The sequence below is a fragment of the Denticeps clupeoides genome, chromosome 5 (genome assembly GCF_900700375.1).
Source record: "Denticeps clupeoides chromosome 5, fDenClu1.1, whole genome shotgun sequence".
In the NCBI taxonomy this organism is placed as follows: domain Eukaryota; kingdom Metazoa; phylum Chordata; class Actinopteri; order Clupeiformes; family Denticipitidae; genus Denticeps; species Denticeps clupeoides.
This window is the reverse complement of record NC_041711.1, coordinates 22,514,021-22,531,683: the sequence shown is the minus strand read 5'-3', so window position 1 is coordinate 22,531,683 and position 17,663 is coordinate 22,514,021. Positions and strand designations below refer to the sequence as shown.

At 42.7% G+C, this 17,663-nt stretch overlaps 1 protein-coding gene across 2 annotated transcripts; it reads left to right on the top strand.

Annotated features, from left to right (window-relative positions):
- The first annotated feature begins 1,886 nt into the window (after positions 1 to 1,886).
- On the top strand, positions 1,887 to 17,329 carry zfyve16 (zinc finger, FYVE domain containing 16). 2 transcript variants are annotated; one of them, XM_028978902.1, is made up of 18 exons: positions 1,887 to 2,019; positions 2,931 to 3,038; positions 3,269 to 5,268; positions 6,338 to 6,434; positions 8,505 to 8,672; positions 9,418 to 9,557; positions 10,447 to 10,645; positions 10,853 to 10,975; positions 11,563 to 11,718; positions 12,287 to 12,511; positions 12,967 to 13,049; positions 13,787 to 13,891; positions 14,259 to 14,409; positions 14,492 to 14,572; positions 14,695 to 14,857; positions 14,942 to 15,047; positions 15,180 to 15,356; positions 15,576 to 17,329. In XM_028978902.1, the coding sequence occupies exons 2-18, from the start codon at positions 2,969 to 2,971 to the stop codon at positions 15,732 to 15,734; spliced, it is 4,203 nt and encodes a 1,400-aa protein (XP_028834735.1). In that variant the 5' UTR covers positions 1,887 to 2,019; positions 2,931 to 2,968; the 3' UTR covers positions 15,735 to 17,329. The 2 variants fall into 2 exon arrangements, 1 of the variants encoding a protein (XP_028834735.1); XR_003749706.1 differs by lacking the exon at positions 15,576 to 17,329 and having other exon boundaries at positions 14,695 to 14,846; positions 15,180 to 15,317.
- The last annotated feature ends 334 nt before the right edge of the window (positions 17,330 to 17,663 follow it).

Genomic DNA, 17,663 nt, shown 5'->3' with positions numbered 1-17,663 from the left:
AAACTTCTCAACTAACGACCAGTTTCTACAAGCTGTACTAAAGCGTTATGTCCTTTTAACGCATGAAGGAAAAGATGTGAAGTTATGCATATTATTTTAACAGATATGACTGAGATCAGAAAGACCAGCCTTTTGTATATAAAATACCTTAAAAAGTTTAATACATTACTTTACTTTACTTTACTTTACTTTATTTGGCAGACGCTTTTATCCAAAGCGACTTACAATGGGAAGACACCAGCAATTCTCGTTCGATTTCTATAGAATATCGAGTTTACAAACTAAGAGCCCTGATAAGGCTTAGACTTGTCATTGAAGAGCGTGCTCGGAGATTGTTGGGTGCTAGACTAAGAAAAATTATAATGTATTTATACATTTTGTATTGTTTGTGCAATGTGTACGCATGTGCTTGTGTAAGTGTTAGATTTGTCTGTAACACTTTTTGAACAAGAGGGTTTTCACCTGCTTCTTAAAAGTGGTGATTGTCTCGGCTAGTCGTGTGGAGGAGGGCAGGTTGTTCCACCAGCCAGGGACAACAACGGAGAACAGAGATGATTGGAATCGGAGACCCCGTGAAGAAGGAATTTTTAGTCTCCTTTCGTTTGCAGATCTGAGGTGGCATGCAGGAGTGTAGCTAGGTAGTATTGTGTTGATGTAGGAGGGCGCAGTTCCATTTACAGCCCTGTAGGCAGCATCAAGGATTTGAACTCAATGCGAGCAGCTACCAGGAGCCAGTGGAGGGAGGTAAGAAGAGGTGTAACATGGGTGTATTTTGGCTGATTGAAAATGAGACGGGCTGCCATATTTTGGATCATCTGGAGTGGTATTATGGTGACTGCAGAGGCTCCAGCCAGGAGAGAGTTACAGTAGTCGAGTTTGGAGATGACCATTGCCTGGACGAGGAGCTGCGTAGCCTGCGTAGCCAGTAGCTACAGAATACTAGAATAATGTTAAAATATATTGTATGAGATAATGCGGGAATTAGACAAACTACTAAATGTTTACTGTCAATGGATATTGACAGTCATTAACTACCTATTAACTACTAACTAAAGCATGTTGGTTTTTTTGTTGATGACATTTACACTTTTTATCAAATAAACTTGAAGAAAACACTATGAAAAATGCACATAAAAATACATATATATTCTAGTTTGTGTGAATGGGTTTTCTTATATGAAGTCAACTAATTTATCCTGTATAAATTATGTTTTTATTTTTTATCCCACACATCCATAATTAATCCATAAGTAAATTAAGAATGTATGATAAAAGAACATCAGACATCCGGGCAATCAGAGGCAATCAAATGTGAACCAAGTTAAAAATATATTTTTAATACATGTCTGTCTTTTTGCGACATATAAGCATGTATACCACCATAAATGCACCATTCGGACCGCTGAGTTAATGTAAGTGGATTTTACGAAGGGATTTTATTCCAGTTTTTGTCTGCACACTCCAGGTACCTAGGCGGCGCTACCTGATCAGTAGTTGATAGCGCAGTAAACTAATTTGGAGAAGAATCGTCAGAAACAATTATGTTGCCAAGTCAGTGTCTTTATAAGCGACATGCAGTTCGGATTTTGTTGACATTGTTCATAATGTCTTTTAAAATAATAAAAATAAAAGAATCGTATCTTTCGTTTCTAGCTAGCTAGCAAACAGAGTGGTTCTCTAAAGTCTCCTTAACCTCTGCTCAACTGTTTTGACGTGTCAACACGTATTTATAGCAGTACCAGACAGCATCTTTAATCCTACCATGTAAAGAAATTAACAGATTGGCGAAACCATTTACTAAACGTCGTTTGTTTCCTTCCACAAAGTCAAGCGCAGATGGCCCGTTTCAGTAGCGAGATCTGGCAACACACACAAACTGGCGAAGACGGAAGTGCTCTGTAGCCGAGTCCGCACCTACAACCTGAAGCACAGGCTGATTTCCCAGCAGCGACCCTCGCCGACTAATCTGAAGGCGGATTAGGAGCATCGGGCGGCGGTCGAGCTATGAGCTTTTTCCCGGTAGTTGCCGGTCCTCCGCATAGTTAGCGGCTTGTACCCGGGTCGAGGCACTGTGGCCGTCTGCTTAGCGACGTTGGCTAAAAAAACAATATAATTATTCAAAAGGGATCATTATGAGCTGTGCCAATTGCCTAATTAAAGGCGCCCCGTTTAATAAATTCGTGGTTTTAATTTCCTGACCATTCCACCTTTGTATCAGACTAAGGGAGTGGAGGCATGCTGTGAATTTTAGAGTTTATCAGTAGTTCGGCTGCTCTTTCTAAGAATGTAAACTGTTCGTGTTGAAATGTTATTTTGCTGTCTTACTTCCGAATTAGGACCAGGTCCAGTTTTAACTTCGACATGAAACCCTAAACCAATGTTTCAAATCGCTGCTGTGTTATAAGTAAAGCCGTCTTTTGTGTGTGTGTGTGTGTGTGTGTGTGTGTGCACGTTTCTTTTTTTTAAATCCATTTTCTGAACGAGAATCCGGTTGAACTGTTTCCCGGATAAAAGTCGGCGTGTACGCGGCGTTGCTCAGGAAGATCGCTGGTTAAAATGTTGTTAGCTAGCTGACCATTAGGCCAAAGGCGTGTGTGTGTGTTTTTGTGTTTAAAGAGTCACTTCAGATCAGAGTCTGAACCCGAGCTCCCTTCGCAGTGCAGCACTAGTGCCCATAATAATGGCGACCAGTCAGATATTCCACAAAAGCAGGAGTTCTGCTGCTGAGATGCCTTTAAGCGCATAACATTGGGTGTCTGATAGAGGCATCAATGTCAGTGTGATGAACTGAATATGGACGAGTAATAATATAGGGTGACTGTGCTGCAAATGGTCAAATTTAGTTTGTAACATGGCAGATGTGAAGTTTTGTATAATTCCCGGTTATTAGATGCAAGATGACTGTTTTGCTCTTTGTGAATTTTTCATAGGGTCATATGGGGTAAGTGGAGCCTCAGATGCCCCCAGGATGGACAGTTTTTTCAAGGCAGCAGTGTGTGACTTGGATAAGCTGCTGGATGATTTTGAACTGAATACAGGTCAGAGTTTATTCAGTTACTTATTTTTGTCTGAGTAACCACAAATATACTGATTTTTGTTATATTTATTGTAATATGAATACTGCTTCTCTGTGGATATTTTTTATTGTTGTTTATGGAAGATGCACATTTAAAGTGAAGTGATTGTCATTGTGATACACAGCAGCACAGCACACGGTGCTGTTTTAGTCCCCAGAGACTAAATTGCCCTTTGTCCCATTGTGTTTTAGAGGAGCTTGACTGCCAGGCTGCTACATCTCCTGCTTCCTTGGATCTTTACCCCAGTCACTGTGGAGGGCCTCAGTGCTTTGTTCCTTCATCCTCACCAGTCCCTGACCTCAATTCACTTTGCTATGGCCAGTCCCCGGCATCCATGTTCAGGGAAAGCCAAAGAGAGCCTGAGACTAAAGGGATACCTCTGACTGGAGTTGACCTCCTGTCCTCCGTTGACACTGCTGATGCCAGGGCCATCAAAAGCCAGACCCCACCATGCCCAGATCGGACTCTGAAACCGGTGTGTGATCTAGTGAATGACACTGGATCTGCCATCCTTCTGTGTGCAAACAGCCACGATGCCTTCAGACAGCTGGAGGTGGCTGAGAAGGAGCTTGAGGAGGAACTACTGGTGGATTTTAACACTCCTGCTGAGTCATTGTCCAGTGACGTGTTGGATCACTGTTGCAGTCTGGAAAACCTGTGTGAACGGGAGTTTCAGGGACACGAACCATCCACTTCCCTTAGTCTGCTGGATGTTATTCTGCCTGCTGCAGCAGAAAGGATATGTGAGCATCAGGACCTTCCTGGTAATTCCCAGGAGTCATTGGAGGAACCCAAAGTCAAACTACACCAAAATGGGGCAAACAAGGAGGATGAGAATAGTTCTCTTCAAGAAGATGAACAGGTTTCCAGTTCAGTTTCTCACTACAGTGAGGAGGGTGACGTTAGCGGCGTGGGCACCGAGCTGAACAGCACCACAGAGGACGAGTCGGTCCTGCCTGAGGACCAAACTGTGGATTACAGCAAAGGAGAAACTCCGAGCTCTGCTGTCTGCCCCGCTGTGGAGGAGACATCCCCAGTGTCCTGCCTTTCTATGGCGGTGTCTATGTGTGGCTCTCTGGTGTCCGCTGTGGAGTCTGCTGAGGCCACGGCACGAGAAGAGGAGGACAAGACTGTTGCTGTTCCTTCAGAGTTAAATGAAGCAGAAGAGCAGCCTTCTCCTGGCGCTCAGCGCTTGCGTGAGTTGGTGACTGGAGATCACGGCGCGGGTGCAGATGCCTCTCCTGAGGAAGACTCTGAGCCGCTGTCTCTGACTTCTGACTCAGACCTGGAGTCGTCTGTTCACCCCACCTCACCTCCAGCAGGTAGAACATTTGAGGAAGGTTTATCTCCTAGTGAGGGGATTGGCTGCTCTCAAGTTAACTCTGACACAGACAATGGCTTTAGGTATTCATCAGAGATGGACTTCTCCGGTGACTTTTTCCAGACTGGTCAGCCGACCGGGATGGTAACAGATGAAGACCTAGATGCATTTTTACTCGGCCAGGTTGAGGCGTCTTCAGCTAAATCTGAAAGGGATGTTTTTTCCAAATTAAAGCGGGATTTCGAGGATTTTGACAGTTTGTTGGGAGAGGAGCTGAATAATTGTACGGTGGACGTTCTGGTCTCTCCAGAAATAGACCTGTCCGTTACATGTGCTGATGAGCCTGAAAGCTCATACCTCTCCTCTCCTGACTCTAATGACGCCTCCCCCGAGCAAACACAACCAGCAGGTCATGGGAACATCACGAATACATCTGGACTCAAGTCGACTATTGATATTGAGCCACCCCCATATTATGGGGGTGCCAGACCTAAAGTTTTGCCCAGCCAATCCTCAAGGACATCACCTATCCATAAGAGGGCTTGTTCCTCCCAGGACCAATTGAATTGTGGAAGTGCTGACGAAAATGGTCCAGACTCTGATGAGGTCATCCCGGTGACCCCATGTGACCGTTCGGTCTGCTCCAGTGACGAAGGTTATGATGAGTTCTCTGAGCCTCCATCTATTCCAGGAACTCCTTTAGGATCGAATGCATCTGCTCTGGAGATCCCACCGAGTTTGGAGACTGCTGATACGCTGGGGTCCGTCCAGCCGTCCTGGGTCCCAGATTCTGAGGCTCCTGTCTGCATGAACTGTGGGCAGAAATTCACCTTCACGAGGAGGAGGCACCACTGCCGGGCGTGTGGCAAGGTCAGTTCAACATGCTGTGCTGTGGCCACCTCTGTGCAGTAAAACGGTGTAAATTCCCTATATATAGATTCATTTAAAGATGAGAAGTCGAATGTAAAACATTGCTGGAATGTGAAGATATAGATTCTCTGGTGTCAATGTAAACCTTTAAACTCAAGCCATTGTATCAGGCCATTTCTCCAAGTTGGTAACTACAGCGCCGCTCATTATTCTCTGCATCAGCGGTTAATTAATGGGAAGTAGCAGGGTCCAAAATTAGCTGCTGCCACTTGCCAAATGTGAGCGGAAAAAAACAACATTGTCGCAGAAAATAATACCGCTGAAATACACAATAGGCCTACTTTGTAACTGCAGTAGGTTACAAAAGATTTAGAAATTTTATGAGTTTTGACCAGTTAAAAAAAAATGTTCGGTTTAAGTTTATATTTGGAAACCTATTTCTCTTGGAAAGGAAAAAAAATAACACTCATTTAGAGGATCTCTGAGTTTCACTGTTGCACGGGCTGTATCACTTCTTCTTTCCACATCTTGCTGCGTTTTCCAGGGCAGGGCAGTCAAGTTTAAGGTCTTGGTTGTGTTGTTCTTTTTTTTTTTGGTTTGTAATTGTTATTCTAGCACCGTGTAGATAACTGTATATCTTGTTACTCATGACCGATGGCAGTGGTGACCTAGCGGTTAAGGAAGCTGACCCGTAATCGAAAGGTTGCCGCTTTGAATCCCGAGCCGCCAAATTTACCATCCCCACACACTGCTGGCTCACTAAGGGTGGTGGGTTAAAATGCAGAGGACACATTTCGCTGTGTGCACAGTGTGCTGTGCTTCACTTCTCGTGTGTGTCTTTCTTTTCACGGTTCTGTTTTACTGCTGCTGAATTGAGAGTTGATTCAGCAGAAGGGGACTGAGTCGGTCAAAAGTATTTTTAGTCCCTGTAAATCTAACTGAGTCCCAGAGTGTCAGTTTCAAGCTTAAGGTCTAATTACAGTGGTGTCTGCGTCAAGACCGGTGTGTGTGTGTGTGTGTGTGTGTGTATATATTAATGTGAATCTTGTCTTGTTATTTATTTTCCCAGGTTTACTGTGCTGTCTGTTGCAGCAGAAAAAGCAGACTGAAGTACTTGGAGAAAGAGGCCAGAGTCTGTGTTCTGTGCCATGACTCTCTACAGAGAGGTACGTCTGTTTGTCTGTTGGTCGCGGCTGTGTGCTGAGGCACTGTGAGAGCGAGCTTCGAGCTCTGTGTTACCCCTTACTGGGGAACTGATGCTGGATAGGCGCGTTACAGGGAAAGTGTTTTTGTGTGGGTGTGTGTCGGAGAGAGCGAGCGGCAAGAAACAGTGTGTGTATTTTGAGCGAGAGAGATTCTCTGTGGGTGGGGCCACAGGACAGAGAGGGTGTCCTTGACTGTGTGTGTGTGTGTGTGTGTGTGTGTGTGTGTGTGTAGGACCTCATCAGTGCACGTGATGAGGAACCGCCTCAGACACGCACTCACCCGGTCTCTCTTATCCTGCAGAAAGGGGTGTGTGCTGACTCACATCTGTCACTGTGCTGGCTCATTCATCATTGTGTGTGTACGTGTGCGTGTGAGAGAGCGAGACAATCCGACCAAGGCCATAAGGCACAAGGCTCTCGTCATCCATGCTTGATTCCGGAGCAGACGGAACCCAGTGTGCTTCTGAAAGTGGGCCATTCCTTGTCCATCGTGGGCTCCGTCAGGACAGGCTCCACCCTTCAGCATGGGCTGCTTTGTCAGAGGCACAGGCAGCGCAGGGATGCTGTGTTTTGCTCCGATTGATGTTTGAGGGCGGACGTTTTCTGAGGCCTGGGGAGGGGACAGACTTGGCGGTAAGCTCAGCGTTTCGTTCGTCTGATTGCTCGAGGAGCGTTTTTAAAAAGGAAATGGTCCGGTTCATGGATAGCGTTTAATGCTTGCGAGGGAGCAGAGGTGGCATTTGAATTTTGTATTTTTAATTTTTTTCTAAGTTCAGTTTCACTTATTAGACAGTGTGCAAGATGCAAGTGTGTGGAATGTGATATGCTGCATCGAGCAGATATGGCGAGCTGACGTCAGTGTAATCAGTTTGATGGTTCCTAATCAATTTAATGAAATCCAAGGCTGACTCAGCACCTTACTGCTCTGCTAGCCCTGCTGCGTTTGGCAGGCAGTGGCAGATTTTTATTTGCTGGATTCAATTTTGCCGTTTGCAGCACTGCAACTTTGCTGCAGGGCCACTTCAGTGCCTTTCTGCTATTCAGTTTACCTGTAGACAGGACTTACGAAGGCTGTTATTGGGCTGTCCCGTGGCATGGACTGAATCTCGGCTAAAAAAACAAACACTAAAGCGACGGCAAATGTGTTGATACTGCATCAATATGATTTATTCATTTCTACAACAGTCAGCCAAAACATGAAATCTCCCACAATCATACTGATTGCTGGAGACATGGACTCCATGGGTCTGACTTGTTTTTCTAGTGCATCTTGCAGATGCTTGATCAGATTGTGGTGTCAACATCTTGCAGTCTTCCTGATATCCTTCCTCGTGTTTTTCATACCTTTTCCTGTGTGCCCGAGTGCATTATCGCTCTGAAGCAGTGCCATGTTGTTTGGGTAGGTGTACATCCATGTGAATGCAGGACCCCGCGTTTTGCAGCAGAACGTTGCTCAGTAGTGCCGCCCGCAGCCAGAAGTCAGAAAAAAGTCAGATTATTGCCCGTAGTTCAGGTTCTACTACTCACGTGGCACATTTGGAGGTGGATAGTGGTCACCGTGAGCACCTTGACCAGGCTACACGGCCACATAAAGAGCAAGCTATGCTTCTCTGTGTATTCTGGCTTCTTCTTTTTTTAATCAGCATTAAGCCTTTCAGTGGTTTGTGTTACTGTAGCTCTCCATCTGACCTGAACAGGCCTTGAGCATCCATGACCCATTTGCTGGTTCACTGGTTGTCTTTTCTTGGACCACTTTTGGTAGGTTCCAGCCACCTGCTGTTTCGGAGAGGCTCTGACCCAGTTTTCTGGTCATATCAGAAATTCTCAGATATTCTTTATATTCTTATTTGTTTTTTTCTGTCTCCAACATAATCTTGATTACTGCTGCTGTGATGAGATACTCATCAGTGTTTCTTTCAGTGTTTTTAATGTTGCAACTGGCCTTTCTGGGTGTTTTTATATGCGTTTCTCTCACAACTCCTTGTTTTCTCCCTTTGAATGCTTCTGCGGTCTTGGTTCTTGATTTTTCAGCCCAGGCCTTTGAGAGGATGATGAGCCCGACAGGTCCTAGCCCTAACCCCAACGTTCCATCTGAGTACTGCTCCACCATTCCACCCATGCAGCAGGCACGCGCTGCAGGCACACTTAACTCCCCGCCACCCACTGTCATGGTGCCTGTGTCCGTCCTCAAGCACCCCGGTAAATACACCACATTTAATACACAGTTCCAAAGACTGTGAACAGAGAGTTGGAGTTTGAGTAAAAATGCTTTTGCAGAGTCAGTATTTTCATCTGGATATTCTGGTTTTCCTTCTGATGCTGTTTATTGATACGAGGTGCTGAAAGCGGCTGCTGTCACAGAGGCGTGCTTCCTGAATGAAACTCTTGAGTTTTTCATATTGTGCTGCCTTGCCCACTCCTCATATGGTTTGAGTTTTATGTCACGCTGTCCATAACGTGAAGGCAGGAACCTAAAATTGCTTCATGATTCATTGTGTTATTCGGGAGCTAGGTAATAGTTCAATAAAAATGCATTTGCTCGAGTATTCCCGTCCTCCATAGAGTAGGGAAGGTGTAACTGGTCAGTACATGGCATTCTAACTGATCTTTTCTTGCAACATTACCACCAAATATGACAGAGTTGTTCATTAATTTCAGATCAGTACAATCTTAAACAAATGAGTAACTCAACCTCAATGAAAACACTAGTTCTGAATGGGCAGTCATGCAGCCTTCACATTCAAATTTTATGCCTTTAGGGTTAGTTTCCCTTTCATGGAATAAGCCTAGTTCTAGACTAAAAGCATTTTAGCAACTCTCTTTTAGTCCAGGACTAGGCTTAATCCATGAATGGGAAACTGACTCAAGTCTGGACTCACCTGTAATGTATACTGATTAGTGTGCTGAACGCAGCATATTTCACACATTCCTAATGTCTGTTCAGGGTTCCCGAGGGAGCAGAAGCATGTGTGGTTTGCAGATGGCATCTTGCCAAATGGAGAGGTAGCCGACACCACCAGACTGTCGGTGAAGTCTAGGAGGCAGTCTTCAGAGAGCAGCCCAATCACTCCAGATCCTCCACCGGTAGGTGGACTGCTGTGACCGTGTACCAGTTCAATAGCATTGTCAGTAACCTGGATTTGGTGTGCAGTTGACTGTACACTTTCAGTATTATACAGGCATCGTGTTGCAGTATTTACGCCATTGCTCAAAAATCTGATCACGTTGTACTTTTATTCCATATTTAACTTTTTTTTTTTTTTTTTTTGAGTAAGGATGTAACAATGCACCGCAAAGCTGACAAATATCTATATAAATATGAGAGGATGAAAGCCAGTTCTGATGCCTCGGTCTAAGTGTGTGGAAGAGGTGGCACGCTTGATCTCTCACTAACAGTACCATGGAAAAACCAGCACGAAAAAAACATGGGTGTCGCAGTGAGGGAAGCCAGTACACTTTGATACAGTATAAAGTAGTCAGTGTACAGCTTGTACAGCTTCAAAACCACTAAACACACAGCCAACTTCTGGCGACAAGTACGTTTTGGCCAAAGTACCAGCATTTACCAAATGTGATATACTGTACAATACACTTTACTGTTTTCATAAAAGGGAAATTCATTGTATATTGCACAGTTTATATAAATATCCAATAAAGGTTTCAATAATATTTTATCAGATTTTTCCTGGAAACAAATGCACATGGCTCTCTATGTTCATTTTTATTTGATCGACTTGTCATTGATAATTTCAGCTATTTTAAAAGGTTTAGAAGAATAAGCCATTAAACAGAGTATGTCATTTGCACACATTTTGTTTAGCCCACTGGCCAACCATGGTGCCAATTTGTATTTCATTCTTCAACTGGTAGAGTTAGAAACCTGGGGCATGTTTTACCTTAAATTTTCAAATTTGACATTGAAGTGCAGAATGTTATTTTTTCTTTTTTTCCTCCTTCATCCCCTGCATCTCAGCCTGGCAGTAAGGAGATGCTTTCTGAGAAGGATGGCGAGGGGGTGTCCGCCATGAGCCGGCCAGCTGTCAGTGGGCCCTGGGACCTGGCACTGCTCTGTGGGCTGAATGGCAATGTGCCTCTCGATGCCTGCCTTCTGCCTGAGGATGATGAAGGTCTCCCTCCCCTGTTGATTCTGACTGGAGATGAAAATGATGGAGGTGAGAGACACTGCGGTTTGCATTGTCTGCTATACTGCATGGTGCCCCACGCTTTGTATGATTTTGGTCAGCCAATCATGAACATTAATCTCTTTCGGAGTTATGTGAACCTGAAAACAGCAGCATGTGTTCATTTTTTTTTTTTGTATTAAAACAAATTTGTTTCCTGTATCTTTTTACAACAGCTCTCTTTTGTTCTCAATGCAGATTTGTTGGTAGAAGAGCGTCCTGCCACATGCCAAATTCTGCTGCTCTTAGAAGAAGGGGGTCCACGACCTTTGACCTTTGTTCTTAATGCTAACTTGCTGATTAACATCAAACTGGTCACATGTGAGGAACTCATTTCGATTACTTTCTTGTTTGACCTCAAAACATTTTTTCCATTCCTGCTCTCTATAGACAAAACAAAAACCAGGCAATTGTTTGAAGGGAACCCCAGACATGAATAGATTGTAGCAGCTCAGATCTGGAATTTGTCCCCTTATGTTGTCGTATGGGGAAAGTTTACACGACGTCATGTCTGCGGCAAAAATAATGTCTATGCCTCATTACAATTTACAGCTACAGACACAGAAATGCCACGTCCTGGGGAAATCTCATTGTGGAACTGGCTAAAAGTAATTGCACCAAGGCTGAATTTTGTAAAGAGACTTCAGATACACAGTAGTATTAGGGGACCACTAAGACTTTTTTTTTAAATCATGTCAGGGACCTTTAATAATAATTTGCATCACAGTGCAAATCATCAAAGATGATTTTATATATTTTATATTTTATGTGACTGATGATTCAATGGTTTTAGGTGACACTTAGAATGTTTGCTTCGGTTACTAAATGTTCTAGAATTTTTTTTTTTATCAATTATTATTATTTATATGTCTACCCTTAATAAGCCATGTTGGTTGTGTGTTTGTCAGACTGTGAGAGGAAGTGCTGGTGTATCAGCTCTAATGGGCTGCAAGCACTGGGCCAACCAGAGCTGCTGTTTGTGATTGAGCACATCCCAGAGGAAAACTCTCTGCCCAGGGATATGTTTTCTCTCTACAGCAGCATCTACCAAGACGCTCAGAGAGGTGAGGGTGGAGACAGCCAATCACATTTTAGCTTACTACTGTCATTCCAGTTATAGTAACCGATCAGGATCCTTTGTTTTATTCTATCTAACATAAGCATCATATGTAGGGTTGCCAACCATCCCGAATTGTTCAGGACATCCCGAAATATGGGTGGCTTTTGTTTTGTCCCTTCCGGGGCAGCTCCAGTCCCACATTCCAATCACAGCTTGATCAGCCAATAATAGACTACTGTAAGCATGGCAAAACTCATGCAAACATTGCTCTGAGTTACAGACTGTTTCAGGGGTGTCAAACCCACGGCAGACGAGCGACATCCTGCAGGATTACTTAATATAGATCTATTATTATGGCTGAAGCTTCTCTTTGCACGCACCTGCAAGAAAGTGTCACTCATTTGGGGTTGAGAAAGTTGGCAACCGTATACATTTCTAATTTGTTCATTAGTAATTGGATAAGATAAAATTTAACATTTAAGCCATTGTGGACTTATTCAAAATCTACTGTATTATCCCTGTGTTTTTGCATTTAGTACTAATATAATTGTGCATTGTGTGTGTGTTTTCAGGAAAGTTCATTAAGGACTTGGGGAATGTGACATTCACAGACATGTTCCTAGGCACAAAGGACCATGGTGGCTTCCTGTTTTTCTCTCCTTCTTTCCAGCCTCTGGAGGACCTGGCCCTTCCCAGTGCGCCCTACCTGTGCGGAGTCCTCCTGCAGAAACTGGAGGTCCCATGGGCCAAAGTGTTTCCCTTGCGACTGCTGCTTCGGCTGGGAGCAGAATTCGACGGTGAGCCAGTAACGGTAGACAAGTTGTAATCTAACTTGGACTCTGCTTGCCTGTATGTACAGACATCTCTTCTCTTTAATGTGGTTGTCACCTCTTTTTCATCTATGAAATATTTAATGCTGGAATTAAAAATATATCTACACTGCTCAAAAAAATGAAGGGAACACTTAAACAACACAATGTGACTCCAAGTCACACTTCTGTGAAATCAAACTGTCCAAGCAACAAGTCAAACTGCAATTACAGTGTCAGATCATGCGATTACATGAACGTTGAATGATGTGATTTATATTATGTGTGCTTGGACTGAAGTGTCATTCTCTCAAGGTTTTTGTGTTCCCTTTCTTTCTTTGAGCATATTTATTCAGATATAAAGCAGAACCGGAATGCAGGTGTAGAGACTGACACCTGAGACCGAACAGAGTAAAACTTGTTTCATATTTGTCCCTATGCAGTGTATCCCTGCACACTCATGAGTGTGCGCTTTCGCCAGTCAGTGTTCAGGGAGACAGGACATACCATCATGAACCTGCTCGCTGTAAGTGTTTCATCCCCTCAGGTAACACAGTCAGTCACAGAAGCCGTTTGTACATATTTATTCACCTATAAGGAGCTTTGGCGCACATGTACTTATCCACCTTATACCACCCACCCTACATTGAAAATACACATGGCGCACAAATTGCCTTACACTTCCCCTTAAGATAAACTCAACCAAAATCTCAGGATGTGTTCTTGCCCTGCTAGTTAAACTTGACTTTCCAACCGGTTACAACTTTAAGATAACTCTTCACAGAGTTAAAATGGAGGATACATGAACTGTTATTATAGTGCCAGAAAGCTCAACCTACTTTGATAATGAAACTGCATTTTTTTTTTACATTGGACTACTGGGCTACATTCCATAGTGTTCAGTGGCATTGTGCTATGAATCATTTATTGTTCTAAATATAAGTAAATAAGTAAACCAAGTTTTTTGATAATGGCCCCCACTGTACTCCCACAGTACTGCCTCAGCAACCTGGTGACTCCAATCCTAATTACTTGGTAAATTACAAGACAGGAACTAATTCATTTCTGCCTCCTCATCAGGAGTCATGCATGATCATGTAGACCATCCATTGAATGGTCCCAGTAACCACTGAAGCCCTACAGAGAGATTACCAGTGGCCTTTTTTAAAGAGGGATTTATAATTAATCATTTTAGTGCTGGGGACCATAAAAGATAGATTTACTGAATGAATGTTTTATTGAAACAGTGTATTGCTCCCTCAGGACCTCAGGAATTTTCAGTACAGTCTGCCTGTGGTGGATGGCTTGAGGATACACATGGAAATGGGCCACAGCTATGTTGACATCCCCAAGAGTAAATTCAGTGAGGTCAGTCTGCTGCCCTTCAGCTTCACTTGACTAGAATTAGTTATTTTTCCTCTGTGATGCCCAGTACACTTTCTAATTCATATCTCTTATGGATTGATCATTCATGTGTCAAATTATTTAGTCTTTCTGACAAATACACTGTAACTGTGACAATACAATGTGCATAAAGTTGAGAGGATGACTTTGCAGAGAAGATTAAATTCTTACCATCTTTAAATGTTATTGTTATATGAATATTCATACGCATGTGGAAAAGTATAACTTTTTCCTACATTTTGTATATATTACAGCCTTATTCCAAAATCAGTGGTTCAGTTGCTTCAGTCTTAGTGTTGTTTTTTGTTTTTTTTGCCCCATCCTTGGCCAGATGATGAAGGTAGTGAATGCATCAAATGAACATGTGATCAGTGTGGGTGGCTGCTTCAGCCCAGAAGCTGACGCCCACCTGGTCTGCACCCAGAATGAAGACTGCAGCTACCAGACACAGTCCAGCAGCAGGCCGGGGATGAGCCAGAAAGGTAGTCCATCTGTCAGTGTGGGTTATTTAATTTTATTTTTTAGATTGAGGAGGTTTTCATGATTCTTTTCTCTCTGCTATAGTTACTGGGGCCAGTTTTGTGGTTTTTAATGGAGCCCTTAAATCCTCATCAGGATTCATTGCTAAGTCCAGTATTGTGGAAGGTATCCTGTTCAGATTTGTTGTTAAAACACATTTTGCTGATGAAGCCTGCAAAATAATTTTTTTCCATATTGCTAAACATTTTGCATGGCTCTGTGAAATTGGAATGGTCTGGTTCTTTTAGATGGATTGATGGTGCAGATCCCACCAGACAGTATGGAGGCACTCCGTCAAGCCCTACGGGACCAGTCAGATTTTCTAATTCAGTGTGGGCGAGCTGAGCCTGGGGAGCCCCGGGAAGCAGTCACTGTGCGCTGGGTGGACTGGACACCACCGGTGAATGTTGGGTATGGCAGCTCCCTGGAAGCTGGACTGTCACAACCTTTGGATTCCCTGATTTTACCCATATTTTAATTGATCTGTTTCTGCAGGGTGGTAAGCCCAATAGATAGAAAGTCTCTTGAAGGGGTTCCCAGCATCAGAGTCCAACAGGAGTCTGAATTTGAGGCTGATGGCTGGACCATCAAATGCACTGAGGTGAGCCAAAATGACTACTGGGCGGGACTACAAATAATATTTTCATAAAATTATTACCATTCTAGAATTCACATTGTCTCTCCACTTTTTTTCCCTGTCCACTCTCTATCTCTGTCTGCTTTTTTAAACTAGGTATTCTACATGTTGAAGACTCCAGACTGTTCTCTGTCCTCAGTGTTGACATCATGTGGTCAGTTCCAGCAGGAGATGGTTGCAGCAAGCTGTGCTGCGCTCTGCCCCCATCTGTCTGTACTAACTGGCAACAACCTCAACTCCCTGGGACTGCGAATCTCCACAGGCACAGACATGGTGCGCTGCTACAAAGTGGTTCCAGGGCTGCTGTGTTGTAGTTGCCCATTTATTACATTACATTGCTTATTCCAACACACAGTTCTAAGCCTCCATTGGGCAAAAATGCATGTGTATTTTCTATGTAGTGTGGGTGGTATAAGGTGGATAAGTATGCAAAGTATATATGGTGTGGAATGAGGTTCATGTAGTGTGTGTGTGTGTGCGTGCTGATTTCAGGTGGAGTACCAGGCAGGTTCCGGTGGATGTCCCCTCCCCCAGCGCTACATGAATGACATGGATGGTGCCCTAATCCCCATCATCCATGGAGGCAGCTCTAGTGTGCCTCACCATGCCCTGGACATGGAGCTCATCTTCCACATCACTCAGAGCCTTTGACCGACTGCTGCTTGAGAGCTCTTGGGGATATTTTGCAGCCGGTTTAAAAAAAAAAAAAAAAAAAAGTGGTCTGGTCAGGTCAGCCCTACACATCCAAAAATTCTGTTTCAATGAGTCTGAGCGAGAGAAGGCAGAAACTTTTAACTTGTCAATTGTCATAAGGATCCATGATATTCAGGCACAAAAATGTTTAACTGTTTAAGCCAGTGAATGATATGATGCAAGGACCAAATGTTCTGATTACTTCTGGGCACCTGTGTTTTACCAAAAAAAAAAATTACCATATCTAAATGATGACTATTGAAAATGTCAATGAGCCAACAGTTATTCTCAAATTATATAAAATTCTTACTACATCCAAATTTTGGAAGAGCTCCATTGTATTGAGGGAAATCAATATTATTTATTTCATGTATTATTCACCTAGTCAGTGAAGTTTTTGCCCCAAGTCTCTCTCCTGACAGAATTTGGTTCTGCTGCTTGCATTCAGTGTTCATGCTCAATACTAACATTGACTAGATGCACCTTGAGGCTTTAAATTGGTTACCTCATTTATGTACTTTATGGATTTGAGCACTACACTTCTGAGCCATGAGACGTTACTCAGAGAAGTTAAAATGGAGTTGATGTGGTTCATCAAGCAGGGGGCTACCAGGAGGTAACAGGGCAGGACTGGGCATATCTCAGTATATTTTTTCATAGTTCACTTTTTAGTTTATTTTTGTTCTTTATATACATATTTAGAATAATGGATATAAACATTCATACATTTGCACTTATCTCTACATTCATAATTTGGAAACAGTGTTCATGCAGTAACATCGCCACTAGATGGCAGAAGTGTAATTACGGGACAGACACATGCTTGCACCTTACACTAATGTCTGTGTAACTGTCCTTCAGACTACTCCAAAAGCAGGTTTTGCTTTGTTTTTTGCCATACAAGAGGAAAAAAAAGAAGGCATCTTTACTACACTCTAGCTAATTCTACACAATGTGACTTTAAATGAGTGCAGTGCATTAAGGCTGATTTTAATAATTAATTAAAGTGTTTTGAGTGATTTGTTAGTACATGGTAAGCAACTTGTATAAAGCACTCATTCTGGAATTCCATCCACTTGATGGGTAGTAAAATAGACAAGACCGTTCCAACTTTCATAGGCTGTACAGACGAAAGGAGTTATGCTGACTGAGTGTTGTTGGGTAGAATGTCTTTTCAAGTGCAGAGTAGGATGAATAGGTCATATGAAGAGGGTATCCATCTGGATGATGGAACAAATAAATAAAAATGACTGTGAAATATTAAGCATTTGCTATTTTATAGTAAAGATGAACTTCAGCTAGTTTTTGGCAAAATACCTTTTGGGAGCTAAATTTATTTTCTCACTATCATTGATGAAGAGATCACGAAGACAACAAGAAGTATTTTTATCCTTTTAAAATTCACATTTACAGCTATTTTGCTTAATGTATCTGTATTTATTCAAGAAACCAGCTTTATTTGGTGATTCTGTATTGGGGACCTATGGATGTTCTTTAAAAAAACATTTATTTCTAAATATGTACAATAAAATATTGGTTTATATGCAAATGTATCTTTGAGTGTGCATGGTTTTGAGTTATATTTCTGCCAATACCTGAACCATTATACCTCTAATGTCTAAATTTCATGTTTATGAAGTCACAAATGTTTCCGATACAATTTTTTTCTGGATTTGTTACATGAGCAGCATGAAAGACTGAAGATGAACAGAACAGAATAATGGTGAGGAAAAAATGTCTTGATAAAATTTCTTTTTATGAGACATGGCAATGAATATGCATCAATTTTAATAGACTGGCCAATCAGATGTAATGACAGCTCACATTGTGTAAGGTTTTCATAAACCAGAATATCTTAAAATCGACACAAAGCTTTACAAAACTTGT